Raw genomic sequence first — 17,064 nt, forward strand, 5'->3', positions numbered from 1 at the left:
ACGGGTTCCTGCTAGAAGGATGGATGTGGAGAGGATGCACGAGGCCGTCCCAAGCCAACTGCATGGTGGGAGCACTTACCCAGCACGGGCTGAGGGGCTGTTGGTCCCTGCGGCCCCCACTGCCGAGGGGGTCTGAGCAGCCCTAGATGGGGCAGCCCATCTCTGGAGGAGCTGGATGGTGGAGACTGGGAGTAAGGAGAGATTTCCCTGGTGTGATGGATGGGGACCGGTTGCAGAGCTGAGCAGCCTGAGGTTGCTTGGGTCATCCCAGCTCATGGGCAGTGTGGGGCCAGACCAGTCCTTGGGTCTGGAAGGAAATGTCTCACCTGCAGAGTTCATACGAGCCCCTCGGGACCCCCGCAGGGCCAGCAGCAGTGATGGGGAGGAGGAACGGACTGGTCTCAGATGATAACAGATGGATGAGGGCATTGCTGGCACCAGCATCCGCCTTGCAGCCACTCACATCGGCGCTGCCCCAGCACTGCTCTGGCTCTCCTGGGTCGTGCCCTGGTCCCAACGCTGCAGATGTGCCTTTGCCTTTCTGGCACGTCCTCCATCCTGTTTCCCCACACCTCCTTGCCCTTTCCCAGGTCATCCTCCCCTAAAATGACGCAGCAGATGCGGGACCTGCAGCTGGCGCAGGCCAGGAAGCCGCCGGGCCCTTCCTCGCCGAACGCGGCCAAGAGGCTCTACCGAAACCTGTCGGGGAAATTCCGCGTCAACTACACGTCCTTCGACGAGGGCAGCCTGGCAGGACGGGGCGAGAAGGAGAAGCTCCGCAAGTCCTACCTGGTCAGTGCCCGCTGGCTCCATCCAGCACTGCTGTGGCTGGGAACACAGGGATGGAGGGTCCGCGTGTGGGCGATACTGTCACCTGGGTGGAAGCCCAAGAGTGCGTTAAGTGAAGCCACCCTGGAGCAAGTTCAGCTGGAGCTGGTCCGGGTGTTTGCTCAGCATCATCCGGTTGTGTCTGCAAAGAACTGATGCTCGCAAGGCCCTGGGACCAGGGCATCCCCCCTGTTTGGGTTTGTGGGATGCTGGTGAGGGGCTAGGGTGTTTGGTGGGGTGGAGGAGGGTGCCCCATGCTCAGCCGACCTGCGTTTCTCCTTCCACCCAGTTCCAGAGCAATGCTGCCCTCTTCGAGGCCGTGGAGCTGCAGGACTTAGACAGGGTCCAGGAGCTGCTGAAGCAGTACAGCCCCGAGGAGCTGGACCTCAACACCCCCAACAGCGAGGGGCTGCTGCCCCTGGACATCGCCATCATGACCAACAATGCTCCCATCGCCAGGGCCCTGCTGCAGGCTGGAGCAAAGGAGAGTCCGCACTGTGAGTTGGTGTGGGGGAGCCGTGCCGTGCCCATCACCTGGGTCTCCAGCCTGGTGGAGCGGGGCACCCCAGGCAGCGGGGTCCGGGTGGGGAGGTGGTCACTGGGTTCTGGGAAGCTGGTGCAGGCTGTAGCAGGGGCTCGAGTGGAGCCACGCACTTGAGCGGAGCCCAGGAGCAGGACACGGAGGGGAGGATGGGGTCTTGGGGTGGGGACTTGGTGCCAGCAGAGCCCAGGCTTGCCCTAACCACCTTCTCTTCCCTCCTTCTGGCTGCCCTCCTGGGACCCACGGCCGTGCCCACCCACCCCACAGTCGTGAGCCTGGAGAGCCGCTCGCTGCACCTCTCCACGCTGGTGCGGGAAGCGGAGCAGCGCGTCAACGAGCTGACGGCGCAGGTGGTGAACGAGGCGCCCAACGCTGACTGCTCTGAGAAGGAGAAGCAGCTCAAGGCCTGGGAGTGGCGATATCGGCTTTACAAGCGCATGAAGGCAGGGTTTGAGCATGCCCGTGAGTGCCCGCAGGAGGGCTTGGGGGGCCTGGGGGGCAGCCCCTGCGCTGGGGGAAGGAGCAGGGCTGTGCGTGGTCCAGGCATGGGGCTGCACCAGCACCCATCAGAGGATCCCCGCACTCTGTAGCCAGGGCTCGCTGTATGGGTGCATGGGGGGTGAATGCTCCAGGAACGTGTCCCCAGGCACGGGGGAGGCCCAGGAGGAACACTGAGGGGTTCAGAGTGACTGTCCTCGCTGTAGTGGTCCCTGCGCTCTCTGTCCCCAGGAGTGCCGGACGCCCCCACCAACGTCCACCTCTCCGTGGCCAGCAGCTCCTCGGTGCAGGTGACCTTCTGGGAGCCCCTGAGCATCAACTCGGCCGTCGTCACGAAGTACAAAGGTAAGGACCGAGGTCCCCACAGCAGTGCAGGGGGCACGCAGCCATGGCAGGTGCCTTGAGTGTGCCAGTGGGGCATGCCGGGGCGCACACCCCCTGCACGCCACGCCAGCATGCCGGGGCCGTGGGCAGTGCTGCCAAGCCCCTGTCAAGCCACTTTTGTGCTCGAGCGCAGGAGGAGCCAGGGCTGCATGCTGCTGGATGGCCTGGCCCCCACCCAAACGGTCTGAGCTAGACCGAACCACCGTCCTGCTCCAAGGCAAAACTCAGGGTGCCACTTGTTTGCTGCCCCCTCATCCTGCACACCAGGGGGGCTGTGCCTCCTGCTGCTCCTGCACCCCTCACCCACTTAAACCAGATATTTTTGGCTTCTGGGAGAATTTCCTCCATCCCCAACTCCTGACCCATCATTTGAGAGTGCTGACCCCGTCTGATGCGGCTTTCTGAGGAGGACCGCAGCTCCCCATACGGTTCCACCCCTCTGTGGCTCCCCCTCTCCCCTGCCCTCACTCCACTGCCTCCAGCTCCCGTGCTGCCCGCAGTCCCTCTGCAACTGCTGGCCCCGACACGCTGCAGCCAGCCCTGGTAGCCTGTCCCTGCTCCGGGGCCACGTGGCACCTTGGGGTCTCTCTCCTTTCAGTGGAGTGGAGCTGCTCCCCCACCTTCTCGCCACCGCTGGGAGAGGCCGTGATCGACAAGCTGAAGAACCTGCACTTCACCATCCGGGGGCTGGTGTCGGTGAGCTCTCGGGGTGCCCCATGGGGGTCTGGGCTGTGGGGGGAGAGCCCACGGCCAGGAAAAGCCGTTGGCCACAGTGCAGCCCATGGGGTCGTTCCCTGCAGCTGATGCGGGGAGAGGATGGGGCATCATTTCAAGCAGGAGGAAAAGGATTGTGCCGTGTCCGGCACAGCCTGTGGGCAGAGCTAAGAGTGTGGGGCCGGGAGAGGCATCTGCCTGTCCCTGCGCAGCCATGGCTGCCCTGGCAATGGGGAAACCCCCTGCACAGGGTGCCTGGGGACTCTCGAGTGAAAGGCAGAATGGGTCCATTCACCGAGCGCCTGATTTATCCTCTGTCCCCGACCCCGCTCCTGTCTCCACCCGTGTTCCTCCTGGGCAATAAATCAGCGGCTCGTTCCTCCGCCACCTGCACAGATCGACCCCCCGCACCAGCCCCGTCGTTCATTGGAGAGGGGGGACCAGCCCCGTCTCCATCTCCGGGAGTTCCACGAGGTCACGGGCTGGTTGGGGCCGGGGCTCCCCGCTGTTTTATCTCCCTGAGAACTGCAGGGACCACGCTGCCTGTCAGCTGTCCCCTCCCCAGGGGCTGCTGCACGCACCAGCCCGCGGAGGAAGACAGGGCGGGATGGGGACCAGGGCAGGATGGAGCTTGGGATAGGAACACGGGGAGATGCTGGGATGGATGGGGTCACCCTTACCAGGGAGATGCAGCACCAAAGCTCCGGGGCAGGGAGGCAGGGACCACCGGCTCGAGGAGCAGGGAGCTTGATGAGGTTAGAGAGGCTTAGCCAAGGCAGCGGTGCCGGAGCCCAGGAGCCGCTGTCTGGGCAGGAAAGCTGCCCTGGTGCGTGGCAGGATGGGGCTCGAGCGGAGCCCGGAGCAGCGCCGCTGCAAGGAGCTGGCCTGAGCCCATCAATCATGCTTTCAGAGCTGCTTCACAGGCTCCTGTCCGCCTTCATGAGTGCCTGGAGGCCTTGCAACATCTGGCAGCTTGACTTAGCTTTCATCAGAGGCCTTTAATCACTGTCACTGTGCCACAAGCCCTCGGCAGCGTTGGGCCAGCTCCCTGTCTCCAGGGGCTGGATCCTTGCACATCCCAGCGGGAAGGCAGCACCCCGACCCTCCAGGCTGTGGAAGCCCCGTGTCTTTGGGGCTGGAGCATCTCCTGGCAAGGGGTATTTGCAATGTCCCCTCTTTCTTCTGCCTCCCCCAAAACCACCCACCCGGGCTGTGGGGATTCTCTAGTGTCTGAAAGCAAGAGCTTTGTACAGCTGGGGGAGGTCAGAGCCAGTGACCTGGGCTGCAGGCTCCCGGTTTAGTACTCCTCGTGGTGTACTGGTGTACTGGGTTGGGGGGGATCCTCCTTCCCTCAAACGCCGAGCCAGGAGAGGTGCCAGTGCACTGAGTGTGGCTTCCCTCCTCGCAGGGCACGGCTTACTACGTCCAGGTGTCTGCCTACAACATGAAGGGCTGGGGTCCCCCGCAAGCCTCCGTACCCCCTTTCGCCATCCCTTCCAGTAAGTACCACTGGGAACCCCTGCAGGAGCTGGCGCCGGCTGCGGGATGGATAGGGGGAAGCGGCAGCTCCCTGTGCCATCCGGGGGTCCCTCTCGCTGCTGGGATGGGGTCTAGTGGACCCGGGAGCAGAGGCAGCATTTGGAGTCTCGGGCCAAGCAGGGAGGCTGTGCCCAGGGGTCCGGGCTGCTGCCTCCAGTCAACAGCTTTGCCAAATATTAATTTTTCAATCTGAAATTTTCCCGGCTGCCTGGTAAAGGCCGAGCCATTTTAGGCCACCTGGATCAGCTCGTCCTAAGGAGGAAGCTAGGAGAGAGGATGTTTTGCTTTCTCAGTTAAAAGGAAAGCAATGCAGCCATCTCCTCTGTAGGAAGGAAAAACACCTCTGGGTTTTTTAGCAGAAGTTCGTAATTTAGCTCAGGGCAGCTTTTGGGAGGAGTCAGTCCTTACTGCCTCAAGGACGTCTGCCCCAAAGCGGCCAAGCTTGTGCAAAACCACCTTTGGTGCGTGCTGAGGGGAGACGTGGTGGGATGCCCCAGCTCAGCCCCTGGACGTGCCCCCCCAGGGCTCAGAGCCATCCCAGTCCTGGGTGGCAGTGGGCCTGGAGCCCTCCCTGTGCCACCGCATGCTCTCGCCCTTCCAGCCCAGCCCCAGAGACCTGCGTTCCCTGGCATCGAGCTGGGATGGGGTCACAGGCCCCACCAGAGACCAGCTCTGGGGTCAGCACTCGCCTCTCCACGCTGGCACCAGGGCAAGCAGGGGGGGAAAAGCCACCCAATGTCATACAAGGCACCCCAGAGCGCTGGGGGAGACAGGCCAGGAGGACTGAACTGGACGGAGAAGCCCCAGAGGGTGAAGTTCAGGGCTGAGCGGGCTCCGAGGTAGCCTCTGCCCCTCGCTGCCGGTGCCGAGACGGGTCTCCGCTGTGTGGCAGTCCCGCGGGATCAGCACCGTCGGATGTGTAAGGAGCGGCCCCGTGCACATCTGGGGAGGCTGAGCCCATCCCGACGAGCAGGCAGCAGGGCGGTGGGCACGCGGCCCCTGCCACCATGCTTGCAGGCAGCGAGGGACCAGCCGTGCTGCTGCATGTGAGCAGTGAATGCACCGCGTACGGGTCGAGGTGCAGGTCTGACAGCACGGGAACAGCGATGGGGCCGGAGATGTGCAGGCACTGGGCGTAGCTCTAGCTGCAGATACGCAAGCACTATAGCACCAGTATGGAAAAATGAAAAAATACATTTGCATGTATATGAATGCATATAGCGAGCCTATGCATGCACTGCATTGCCCTGGCTTTACCCTGTCCTGGCAGTGGGTGTCGGTCGTGTTTGCACCCACTTTAAAGCCCCTTTGCCATCCCACACAGGTCACATTCCCTGTGACCAAGATCCACGCGGCATCGATACAGAGTGCAGCTGAAGTGAATCAGACATGAGTGGGTTTTATTTATTTTTATCTCCATTAATATTTCTCCCTTCAGTAAAGATCCCTCCCTGGCCCAGCAGAATATAGTCAGGCACCTCCCTGGGTGTTTTTAAAGGTCCTAAAAATAGTGGCGAGCCCCAGCCAAAGTTAACAGAGCTGAACTTTCCATGGAAAACAGGAGCAGGCAGGAGACAGGGGGTGTTTAAAGCAATTAATGTAAAGCTAACGTAGAAGTGCCTGTGGGTCCCCGGCCCTGCTCCTGGTCCTGCTGCCGTCTTGTAATGGGTGGAGCTGGCAGGAGAGCTTATTCATGTGTTTGCCGAGGTGAGCCCAGCTCTCGGCACTCGCCTGGAGAAGGCTGCAGCTCCGGGGAAGACCTGGAGGAAGACATTGGAAAGAATTTTAAGGCCAGTGAAGAGCGGCAGCAACAGACGGGACCTTGTTCTTTCCCTCTGCCATGTCCCCGCCGTGCTGCAGGGTGGCCAGTGGCCATGGGGTGCTGTGCAGAGCTGGGGTGCTCCTGGGAAGAGTGGCACAAAACTGGGGATCTCCCAAAGCCCAGCCTGCCCAGACGTGCCTGGCACCCGTGAGTGCTGCCGTGCCGTGCTGTGCCATGCTGTGCCTGTGGGACAGCCAGGTGGGGTGCCAGGAGGTGATGTGCCATGGGGAGGAGGGGACGGGAACCCCTTTTTCCGCCAGGCCAAGAGGTGCTGGGGGTGATGCTGGTCTGTCCCCCCAGACTGGCGGGAGTATGACGGCCGGGCCCCACGGCGAAGGGGACAAGCTGAAGCTCTGGACCATCTGCTGGGTCAGGTGAAGACCGTCCACCAGCACTGCGTTTGCCACGGTGAGTGCACGGCATGGCGCTGCGGGGAGGCTGGGGTGGGGGATCCAGCTGGGCCCCCCAGGGTTGTGGCATGGTCCAGGGGGCTGGGGTGGTACCAGTAATAGGTCTATCCCATGGATGACCATAGCAGGGAGACAGCTCAGGCAGTGGAGACCTTGGCAGAGCCTTCCCACCAGGTTGGCATGCCGTGCCACAGGCTGCCGGTGCAGCTCTTCATCTCCTGCTCCAGCATCCTCTGCTCTCTGCTCCCCAGAGCCCTGCAAGAACCAGCCCCAGAGCAGGAAGCACTCGGTCTCCAAGAGCCTCAAGCACCTCTTCCACCCCGGCAGCAAGTTTCTCAAGACGCTGAAGCGGTGAGAGGCTGGTGCACAGGGGGGGGTGGAGAGCCCCTCTCCCAGCAGGGACATAGGGCTGCCCATCCTGGGCACGGCCAGGAGCTGCGTGCACAAGCTGGGGGCTGGGGGTGCTCAGAAGTGGGTCCTTGCCTGGAGCAAGCTGGTGGTGTCAGTGGAGATGAGTCCCATTGCCCAGAAATCAAACGTTTCTCCTTGGTGTTTCCATTTGGACTGGCCAAGCTGCGCCCGTACCCAGATCCCTGCACGATCCCCGAGCATCACCCAACACCCCACCCTCCTCTAGACCCCACCACCCTGCCACCACCCACCTTCATGCTTGGCCTCCAGGCACCCCAGCATGTCTCCTGTGCAGGCCTGGCTCCATCGCCCACCCTTGTGCTGGCTGGGGCATCAGCCATGGCATCAGCCGTGGCATCGGCCAAGCTCACCTTGCTGGCAGCGTTGGGGTCCTGTTCCTGCTCCTGTACTGGCCGTGTGCCTCTTCTGCCATGGGCTGTTGGAGAGGAGCTGAGACCTGGGGCAGGGCATCTCCTCTGCCCTCAGGAGAGAGACCCTTTGGGAAATGAAGCTGGCAGCTGGGGGTGACACTGAAGTCTGTCTTCCCTCCCATGCAGGGGCCTCTACCTGACAGCCATCTTCTACAAGGACGATAACATCCTGGTGACCCATGAAGACCAGATCCCCGTGGTGGAGATCGATGACACCTACTCCTGCCTGCTCATGCAGGATTTTCTCTGGTTCACCAAGGTGGGTGGCCCAGGGACCCTGTCCTGCTTGCTGGGGCATGGCAGCAGTGTGTCTCCTGACATGTCTCTGTCTGCCTGGCCACCACCCCAAATGCTGCTGAAGTGATGGCCACCACCCTGGACACTGTGTCCTTCCAGGAGTGTCACGGTCTGCAGAGCGCCTTCATTGCAGCACCTTTCCTGGTGCTGCCCGCGCAGGCAGCAGCGCCCGTCGTGCGTGGGGCACTGTGAAGCGCTCGCTGGGGCTGGCTGGGGCTGATTCGGGCTGGGAGCAGTGTCGGGGAACACCCCAGGCGCACAAAGTGAGCACAAGCTACTCCAGCTACTCGCACCAGACAACACAACATCTGGCGGCTCCTGGGCTTCCTGGCATCGCCTCCGGGACCTCTGCTGTGCCACTGCCCTCACGCGCTCCGCGGGGCAGAGCGATGCCGAGAGCCGGTAGTAGCCTGGGAGTGCCGGGGTGAGCCAAGCGGGCATCATGCACCACCGCTGCCTTCGGCTGGCAGCAGCTTCCCCTCCAGCCCGGGCGCTGGGGCTTGGCAGTGCAGGCAGCCTGAGGGCTTGCTGCTTGCCGGGGTTCAGCATGGACTGAGAAACCACCAGGGAATGGCATTTCCACCCCAGCCCTTGGAAGTCCAAAGGTGGGCGATGGACCGGCGCCACGCTGGGCAGGCTGCGTGCCACGACGGGTGGGCGATGGACCGGTGCCGTGCTGGGCAGGCTGCGTGCCGCGACGGGTGGGCGCTGCCTCTCCACAGGGATGCCAGCGGCTTCTCAGCTGTTTAACTGCTTCACCGCAGCTCCTGCCACGGCAGCTCTGCCTCTGTTGTCAGAGCAGGACGTGCAGGGTGCTGCTGCCTGGTCCTCTGCTGTCAGTAGGCTTAGTGAAAGGGCAGGTGGGCAGCTCAGGGCCAAAATCTTCTGCTGGATGGTCCTTATCTGCTGAGGGAGAAGGCTATCTTCTCCCTCCTTCTCTTGGCTATCTTCTACTCAAACTTAAGAAGGTCTCAGTTCTAGATGAAGGCAGATATCTGGGTGGGCACAGCATGGTGCTTCCCTCGGGTACAGACTCTCAAGGCGTCTCGGGGTGCCTGTGGCATAGGAAATGGCACCCCTGCTGAGAGGTGATATGTGCCCATGCATGTTCCTAACCCAGCTCAAACAGAAAGGCAAATGGATTTCCCCAAAACACCTTTGTGTGAACCAGCTGCAGGCGGCGGCGGCCGGTGGTGACGGCCCTTTGGTGTGCTGCAGGTGTCGTGCATGTGGGACGAGATCCTGTGGCTGCGGCAGTGTGTCACCGTCTCCCAGTCGTCCTGCTCCTGCATCCTGCAGACACGCTTCAAGATGCTGCTGGCCATCTCGCAAATGCAGGTGAGGGTGGGCCTGGGGAAGGAGCGAGCACTTTTTTGGCAGCACTGTGGGCCGGGCTCCCTTGGGATCAGCATGCAGATGTGTGGCACCCAGGAAACCCCAGGCTCTGCCAGTCCTGCCCGCGGCTCAGTCAGTGACAGGACTGGGTGTCCCTGCCTTGTCCTCCCCGGCAGGACCCCGGTCATGGGGTGATGGGGTGTCAGCCTTCATGGCAATCTCGTGCAGAGGGGCTGGGCTCTGTCAGTGGGTGCTTTGCCGGGCAGGCTGGTTTCCAACAGGCAGCTGCCAATCACATCCCAGCTGCCCAGACCCACAGAGCACTGTGCCTTGAGGATGTCCCCTGACACTCTGCTTTCTGCTGCCCTCCCATCCCATCGTGCAGGGGCTGCTGGGCATCCAGGACCTGGGGCAGGTCTTCTTCGAGCCTGTCAAAGACAAACAGGGCAACATCCTCATCGTCACCCTGAAGGAGGTGAAAACCAACCAGACCTTCGAGAGCGTCCGCTGGGTTCCCATTTGCAAGCTGCAGACCAGCCGCAAGTCTGTGTCCTCCCCAGAGGAGCCCACCGCTCTGGACACGCTGCTGATCTCCATCCAGGTGCTGCGCCAGTGCCATTGCGGCAGGGGATTGCAGTGGGCTCCATTGCGGGACCACCAGCGCTCCCTGCTCCGCCTCGGGCTGGAAAGGCCACGGCAGAGCCCAGGCCGCTGAGGCTTCGGTCCTGGCTGCAGGCAGAGGGGGAGCAGAGCCCAACCAGCCTGCAAAAATCCTGTTGCTTCGAGGGGAAGCATCAGGCTGGTGCCGGATTCATCCCGGCAGTACCGGATTGTGCCTGCTCTGCTGCTTCCCTTCTGCTGGCTGGGCTGGCTGTGCCGCGGCACCCAGTATGAGGGCAGGAGAGAGCCCGCCTGCGAGGGCTTGCTCGATCCAGCAATGCCTTTCTCCTCAGGACAAGCTGGCTTACCACCAACGGAGCAGCCATGCCCTGTCCCCAGGCCTCTACCTGGGCTACTTGAAGCTCTGCAGCGCCGTGGATCAGATCCGAGTGCTGGTGCCGGAGCGGCTCCCCAACATCCTGTGCCACGTCAAGATTCGCTCCAACCCCAACATCTCCAGGTGGGGCTTGCAGGGCAGCTCACCCGGGGCAGCCAGGCTTCTCTGTCCCATCCAGCCTAAGAGCACCCATCACCTCCTACTTCTGCTCTCGGGCTTCTGGCAGCAGTGTGATATTCCCTCTCAGCCCCACTGCCTGCCACACAGGGCAGCCTGGAGCCAGAGGAAACCAAGGTCCCCCTATACCTCCACAGCTCCTGCATCTCTTGGGGTGCTGCACCGTCTGGGGGAGGAACAGCTGAGCAAACACAGCTCTCGTAGCGATTGCACATTCAGGTCCACCCCGAGCTGCTCCCTCCTTCACGTGTCTGTCTCTGCCCTTCTCCAGGGAGGAGTGGGAATGGCTGCAGAAGATGGCCAGCGTGGAGGAGCCTGTTCCTGCAGAGCCAGAGGCTGAGACTTCCCAGAACCACTTGTTTCAGGAGCTCCAAGTGGCCATCAAGGAGCTGATGACCCTGGTCAACATCCCGTTGCAAGAGGTATGGGCAGGTGCCGAGGTCTGGGGAGGAAGGATGGGAAGGGGCCGTGCAGCACCGTGCTGGTCACTGCAGCAAGCAGGGTACTGCAGCCCCTGGTCCCTCTTTGGGGGCCTGAAGCATCGATGAGATTTTAGTCCCGTGCAAATAGAAGGCACATGGTGGAAAACCAGCATCTGAAGCATGTGCCTGCTCACGGACAGTGTCCACAGGAGCTGTTTGTCTTTCTTACCCTCACCTGTACCTCCAAAGCAAGGATGGTGAATCTGGGTTTGCGTTATTGCCTGCAGTGTGGTTTGGTCCTGGGCTCAGCCCTTGCAGCAAGAGACCAGCCCGACTCTGCCCCTCCAAAGCAGGGTGGTCCCTGGCCAGTGGTGGGATGGAACTGCAGCCCCCTGGGCCAAACTGCACGGGGAGAAATCCCTCCTCCACCGTGCCGAGTATTTGCTGGGAAGGTGCCCACCAGCCCCAGTGCCAGGCACATGCTTCTGGCCGGGCAGCTGTGAGGGCACCTCTCTGAGCAGGGCTAAGACCATCGCTGTGGACCCTGTCGTGGTGACTTTGACCAGTAGTTTAGAGACTTTTAGGAGCAATAAGAGAGAAAGGGAGGTGTGCAGATTATGCCAGAAGCAAGGAGCCTCTGGTTGCGTGCTGAAACAGCAGTGTCCCCTGGCTGCAGGTGGTCCCTGAGGACTCCTCTGTGGATGAGGACTTGGTGGAGGGCCCACCAAGTGATGTTTGCAGCTGTTACCTGCAGTGTCTTCTTGCAGGCCAAAGATTTCCGTCTGTACAGCCAAGAGGTGCTGGACTTTGGTGGCCAGGTCTCCTTCCTGCTGCTGCTGCCTCCATCGGACGACGTCTGCACTGCTCCAGGCCAGAACAACCCCTACACCCCTCGCTCCGGCTTCCTCACACTGCCGCTGCAGATCTTCGAGCTAGGTGAGGAGATGGAATGCCAAACCCACCTTTGCTGGTCTCCTTGTCCTCTGAGAGCTCCTGAGAGCTGGGACAGGCAGTGGGGTGGGCTGGAGCTCCCTCACCTTCCCCAGGAGAGGAGGGATGGAGGGGAATGCTGAGGGCTGTCCAGGTAGGCTAGAGGACAGCGTTGCCTCCTCTCTGTGTTGGGTGAGCGGGGAGGAGCCTGTAAGACATCCACAGCAAGAGACCTGATATTTTTCATTCCTCCCTCTCTTTTTTCCTCTCCCCAGTCCACTTCTTCACGTACGACCGGGAGTTCATCACCCAGTACTGCCAGGTGTCCGCCCTCCTGGAGCTGGAGTCGCTCCTCTCTCAGCAGAGCCTCAGGGAGGCCTTCTCCGACGCTGAGCTCTCCACCGCGAAGCAGAGGCACCAGCAGGTTCAGGACTACATCCAGGTACGTGAAGTGGGAGCATGCTGGGAGGGAGCCAGGTTCGACGGTGCCCATGGGACGTGGCCAGGACAGTCATGCCCTGGATGAGCTGCAGGAGCATCCGCACTGCGGCTGTTCACTGATCTTGGTGGCTGTGACCCCGTGGGGTTTCTCTGATGTGGCAGACGGGCAGCAGCAGGCAGACCTTTGTCTAGCAACTTCTTACTCCAATGATCACATTAAAAATCCTGATTAGAGAGCCGGAGGCTCCTGCTCTGCAGGTCCCCACCTTGCTAGAAAAGGGCCTGGAAGTGCATTTTGGGATGGACGTGCGAAAGAGCACCCCACGCTACGCCCTTTCCCAGCACCCCTGCCTGCAGCAGGCAGGTCCTGCTGAACCGGCAGCTGCTGGTGGTCGAAGCAGCATCTTCCCACCTGAGTGCACTTTCTTTGGATTTCCTGACTCAGGGATTCCCCCGAAGCTTTCGCCTCTTGGGAAAGGTGTGTGGGGAGAGCCTGTGTTTTGCTGTGCGGCTTTTTTGTTGCTGCTGTTTGCTTTTTGAAAGGGATCCTTTGTTTCCTATTTTGGCAGCAAATGGAGGAGATTTGGCGCGAGATGCGCTGGATTATGGATGCCCTGCAACACGCCCGGTACAAGCAGCCCTCCTGCGGGGTGTCTCTCAGCGGCTTCCTCAGCGAGGCCGGCGGTGCCATGAAGGAGAAAACCAGATCCACCTCATCCCACCTTGACTACCTTCCCTCCCCGGCACCCTCGCCAGAGACCAGCCGTAAGCTCAACTCCGGTAAGGACCTGGCTTTGCAAAGCTCCTGCCAGATGGACTCAGGGGCTGCCCGTGTCTGGGTGGACCACAAGGGCTGCTCTGGCTGGCTGCACTCTGGGGGTGCAGGCAGGGCCGGCATCGGGAGTACAGGCAGGGCAGTCGGTCTCAGTTGGGGCAGGACCTGCTCTGCCTGTGCCTTGGCGAGCGCAGCACGGGTGTATGGCAAGGTGATGAACGCTCGGCGGCTTCCTTGGACTCCGTCTGGTGCGAATCCTCAGCCAGGGCTGCCAACAGCAAGGCTGAGCCCCTCTTTGCTTCTCTTACACCCCTTGCAGACTCGCACGGGCTGTCGGACGAGGAGGGCTCCTCGGAGGTGTTCCTGGCCACTGACAGCGACTACGACTCCAGCAGGGCACAGAGCCCGAAGGAGCTTGACCTGGTGTACTCCTCCTCGGGACCCGAGTGCTGCAGCAGGAGAGTCGCCCGCACCCTCCGGGACAGCGCCCCGGACGTCCTGCAGACCCACGAGCTCAAGACCCCACCGCCACCGCCACCGCCAGAGGAGCCCCGGCCGCCCCCCGAGCTCTACGACAGCGACTTCGTCCTGCCCAGCCGACAGATCGAGCTGCTGCGCATCACGGAGAAGCGACAGGCGTACTGCGTTCGAACCAGCAGCCTGGACTTCCCCAAACCACTCTGCCAGGCAGCCAGAAAGTCCTGCCCCGGCTCCGTCGACAGCTCCCCGACGGAGAGCAGGACCGCGGGCCACTGCGACCAGCTCCGGCTGGGGACTGGCTCGACGCCCAGCCCTGAGCGTGGCCAGGGTGGGCAGGGCTCTGAGCCCGTCTTCCGGACGCGCTCGGCCGAGTGGACTCAGAACTTCCAGGAGCAGCCAGAGCAACCCGGGTGCTTGGCCGACCGAGGGAAGAAGTCAGGCTCTGTCACCTTGCGGGTCTGCCCTCAGTATGAAACCGGACTCTCCAAAGAGACCAGTGTCAAGGTACCGGAGCCTGCAAAGGGCAGCAGTGCAGCTCTGCCGTGCTGAGACGGAAGGGGCTGGCAGGATGGGGGAGGCAGGCAGTGGGAGCTCGCGTGCCCCTCGCCTGGCACTGCCCTCTCCATCCTCCACTGTCCCAGGGGTGAGGTCCCCTGGAGACCCGCAGCACTCCTGCCCTGCGCCCCTTTGTCCCTGCAGTAGTGATGAGGCTCCTGGCAGCGCGGGACAGGGCGTGTGGCTCTGCAGGAGCGATAGCTGCTGCTGCAGAGGGGGCGAGCCAGGGCCACGGGTAGGGTATTTTTGGGGGGACAAGGCAGCGGAGCTGTGGTTCAGCTCTCGGCCTGTCGTTCAGCAGCTGACAGTAGGTTAGTGCCACCCAGCGCGGGCAGGCAGTGAGCAAAGGTCACATTGATGGGTTTCCCTCACCACGTCCTGGTGTTCAAACACATCAGCCCCCCCGGCTGAAATCCAGCCGTCACCCCCCTGCCCTGTCCCCAGCCCTCCCACAGCCTCCCCTCCCCGGGGTCTGTGCTCCCCGCCTTCCAGCCCTGTGTGCCTTTGGGGAAGGGAGAGCAGGAGCCGCTCGTCTCCAGCCCGTGCAGGGGAGCAGGCAAAGCTGCCTCCTTGCTGCTGGCGTTGGGGTCTGCCGGAGCCGCTGCGCAACCTGGTTCCTCTCCGCGAGAGCTTTGCTGCTGAGAGCTGATCCCCCCAGCTCTGATCACCCTCACTTGCTCGGGGTGGGATCCCCCATGGAGGAGGTCCCCCAGGGCACGCATCTTGGGCAGGTCCCCCTCCAGCTCTGCCACCTCCTTTGCTCCCAGCCATGAGGCTCCTTCCCCTGTTGAAATTTCCCTTCTGACATTCCCGGTGCCCAGAGGCGAGGCTGATGGAGCAGCCCGAGCACAGCCTGCCCATAAAATGGCAGAGGAAGGACAGAGCCGACGGGCTGATGGGTTTTATTGCTGGGGAGTTTTGATAGCCGGTTTCTCCGCACCCAGCGGGGACGTTAGAAGCAGGGGGGAATCTGACTCGCAGTATTTATTTTCCATTTGAGAAATTACCATAGATTTCTATGCAACTGAAGCGCAGCCCTCGGGTTCCTGGCGGGCTGCCCACGTGGCTTTTGAAGTTGCAAAGCTCTGGACACGCCTGCTTGAAAGCGTTTTACGATGTTCTTCTCGAAGAAAGCCGAGTTCAAAGGAAAGGCTCCTCGGCTGGCGTAAATCAGCTGAGCCCTGTGATGATTGTTCAGAGCTGGCAGGGTTCACGTGGGCCGAGGGCTCGGACCACCCTGCCGGGGCACTGCTCGCGGCGCTCCGCAAACCCTTACGGATGTGCCAAAGGAAACCGTCGCCTTGCCCGGGCGAGGATGGATGTCCCGCTCTAGGGCCTTTGAAGTCAAGTAGCGGGCTCCCGACGGTTGTTAGCAGCCAGAGCCCAGACGAGCTCATTTTCTCGGCTGTATTCGGGATTCAGAGGGCAGTCCCCAAGAAAGCAGAGAGGGAGAGCGAGGGTAGCTGTTGGTGGGAGAACCCTGAGCTTGTGAATGGGACGAAATCTAGTGCCGCTTCCCAAAGAGCCTTCAGCTAGTTTGGCAGAGCTGTTGTGGTTCAGCTGGTCTGATGGTCTGGATGCTGCTTGCGAGAGGGACTTTACGCAGATCCCTCCATGGTGCCAGGAGCAGGGCTGGGACTATCCCTCTCTGGCCGCAGGTAATGGGACGGTGGGGCAGCCTGAGCGGAGCGGGCGAGCCGTAGCTGACACGTGTAAGAATTGAGCTGTAAGGACTTGGACAGTGCAGTGGAGGCAAGAAAGCGGTGCATGAGTTCGGGCCCTGGCACGCCGGGCGTCCCTGGGCACGGCGTGCCCACGGCTCCGTGCCGGGCTGCTGCTGCTTGCTCACCGGGCGCCATTGGGGTGGCTGTTCCTCTGTGCTAATGATCACTGCTGTAGGACACCGTGTGCTGCCTCCGGCCCCCGATTCCTCCTTGTTCCTCCCCCTTACCATCCATCTCTCCCACCTTTCTCTTTCCACAGCTGCACATCACCAGCCAGACGTCCGCTGGGGAGGTGGTGAAGCTGGTGGTGCTCGAGATGAATGACGTCTCCCGTGGCATGCTGGGCGGCTCGGCTGCCTTCTGCTACAGCGAGGAGCAGCTGGAGCACTTCGGACTGGTGTTCGCCTCCGACGAGAGCGAGCGGTGGCTTCCTGATGACTTCTTGCCTCTGTCCCTCCAAACTACCCGGCCCGAGGGGCGGTTCTACGTCCGGATCAAGGAGACGTCCCCTCTGGTGCTCCAGTACGGGCCAGCGACCACCGTATGAGAGGAGGAGAGCTGGCCGGGCGACGTGGGGACCTCAGCTTCCAGAGAGCAGACAGTTCGTCTCTGATGCTTCCTTCTTCCACAGACACCCTCTCATCAGGCGTCCGCGGGGTGGAATGGGATCATACTGGGCTGTGTGTTATTTGTTTGTGTTATTTTTTTATTATTTTTTTTTTTAACCAAAGAGACATCGAGACTCAGTTTTTCTGACTGCAGAAGAGGAGGGTGGAGTGCGGAGACCTCAGAGCTTGGGAGGAATCTCTGCAGGAATGGAATTTTTGAAAGTAAACATTTTTAAGGGGAAAGGGGGGGAGAGAGAGAGAGGAAAAATATTACAAGAAGAAGCAGCAATACCTTTTTTTTTCTTTCTTCTTTTTCTGAAAAGCCTTGTTTGGGATTCACTGAAGGCAAAGCCAGAGGATTGCTGGGGAGGGTTGTGGTGTCAATGAGGAGAGCGCACAAGTCACAAGGACAGCACTGAGAAGGGTGTTTTCCTATCTGCCCTCCTTTCACTGTACCTGGAGAAACAATTCTTGCACATAGTTCTTGGAACAAAATGATATTATTATTTTTTTCCTGAAAAAAAAAAGAATAATAATTGTGCTAGAGACACTGGAGTTGTGTAAGAGGTGAAGACCCTTTGACTTGTTTTAAAGGCAAAAGGAACCCACGCAGCCAGCCGCACGCATACACAGATGTGCGCACAGCTGTGTTGATACCACCGCCAGAGGTTTGCTATGGGGCATCTACTGCAACACCCTGTGCACCGCACCGCCCTGGGATTTCCTTTCCTCCTCGGTTGCCATT

The 17,064-nt window shown here is 61.3% G+C and overlaps 1 protein-coding gene across 1 annotated transcript in view; it reads left to right on the forward strand.

Moving 5' to 3' along the window:
* LOC127022587 (ankyrin repeat and fibronectin type-III domain-containing protein 1-like) overlaps positions 1-16,601 on the forward strand; it is a 183,241-nt gene extending 166,640 nt beyond the window's left edge. The window contains exons 5-22 of the mRNA XM_050906219.1: positions 591-792; positions 1,118-1,325; positions 1,637-1,831; positions 2,099-2,212; positions 2,850-2,947; positions 4,374-4,464; positions 6,627-6,734; positions 6,988-7,087; positions 7,705-7,837; positions 9,094-9,213; positions 9,596-9,811; positions 10,164-10,330; positions 10,656-10,806; positions 11,574-11,742; positions 12,012-12,178; positions 12,747-12,957; positions 13,272-13,936; positions 15,971-16,601. Coding sequence (XP_050762176.1) covers positions 591-792; positions 1,118-1,325; positions 1,637-1,831; positions 2,099-2,212; positions 2,850-2,947; positions 4,374-4,464; positions 6,627-6,734; positions 6,988-7,087; positions 7,705-7,837; positions 9,094-9,213; positions 9,596-9,811; positions 10,164-10,330; positions 10,656-10,806; positions 11,574-11,742; positions 12,012-12,178; positions 12,747-12,957; positions 13,272-13,936; positions 15,971-16,258 — 3,403 coding nt within the window. The 3' untranslated portion in view covers positions 16,259-16,601. The remainder of the gene's footprint in view (positions 1-590; positions 793-1,117; positions 1,326-1,636; positions 1,832-2,098; positions 2,213-2,849; positions 2,948-4,373; positions 4,465-6,626; positions 6,735-6,987; positions 7,088-7,704; positions 7,838-9,093; positions 9,214-9,595; positions 9,812-10,163; positions 10,331-10,655; positions 10,807-11,573; positions 11,743-12,011; positions 12,179-12,746; positions 12,958-13,271; positions 13,937-15,970) is intronic.
* The last annotated feature ends 463 nt before the right edge of the window (positions 16,602-17,064 follow it).

This window comes from Gymnogyps californianus, chromosome 15 (assembly GCF_018139145.2).
Source record: "Gymnogyps californianus isolate 813 chromosome 15, ASM1813914v2, whole genome shotgun sequence".
In the NCBI taxonomy this organism is placed as follows: Eukaryota; Metazoa; Chordata; class Aves; order Accipitriformes; family Cathartidae; genus Gymnogyps; species Gymnogyps californianus.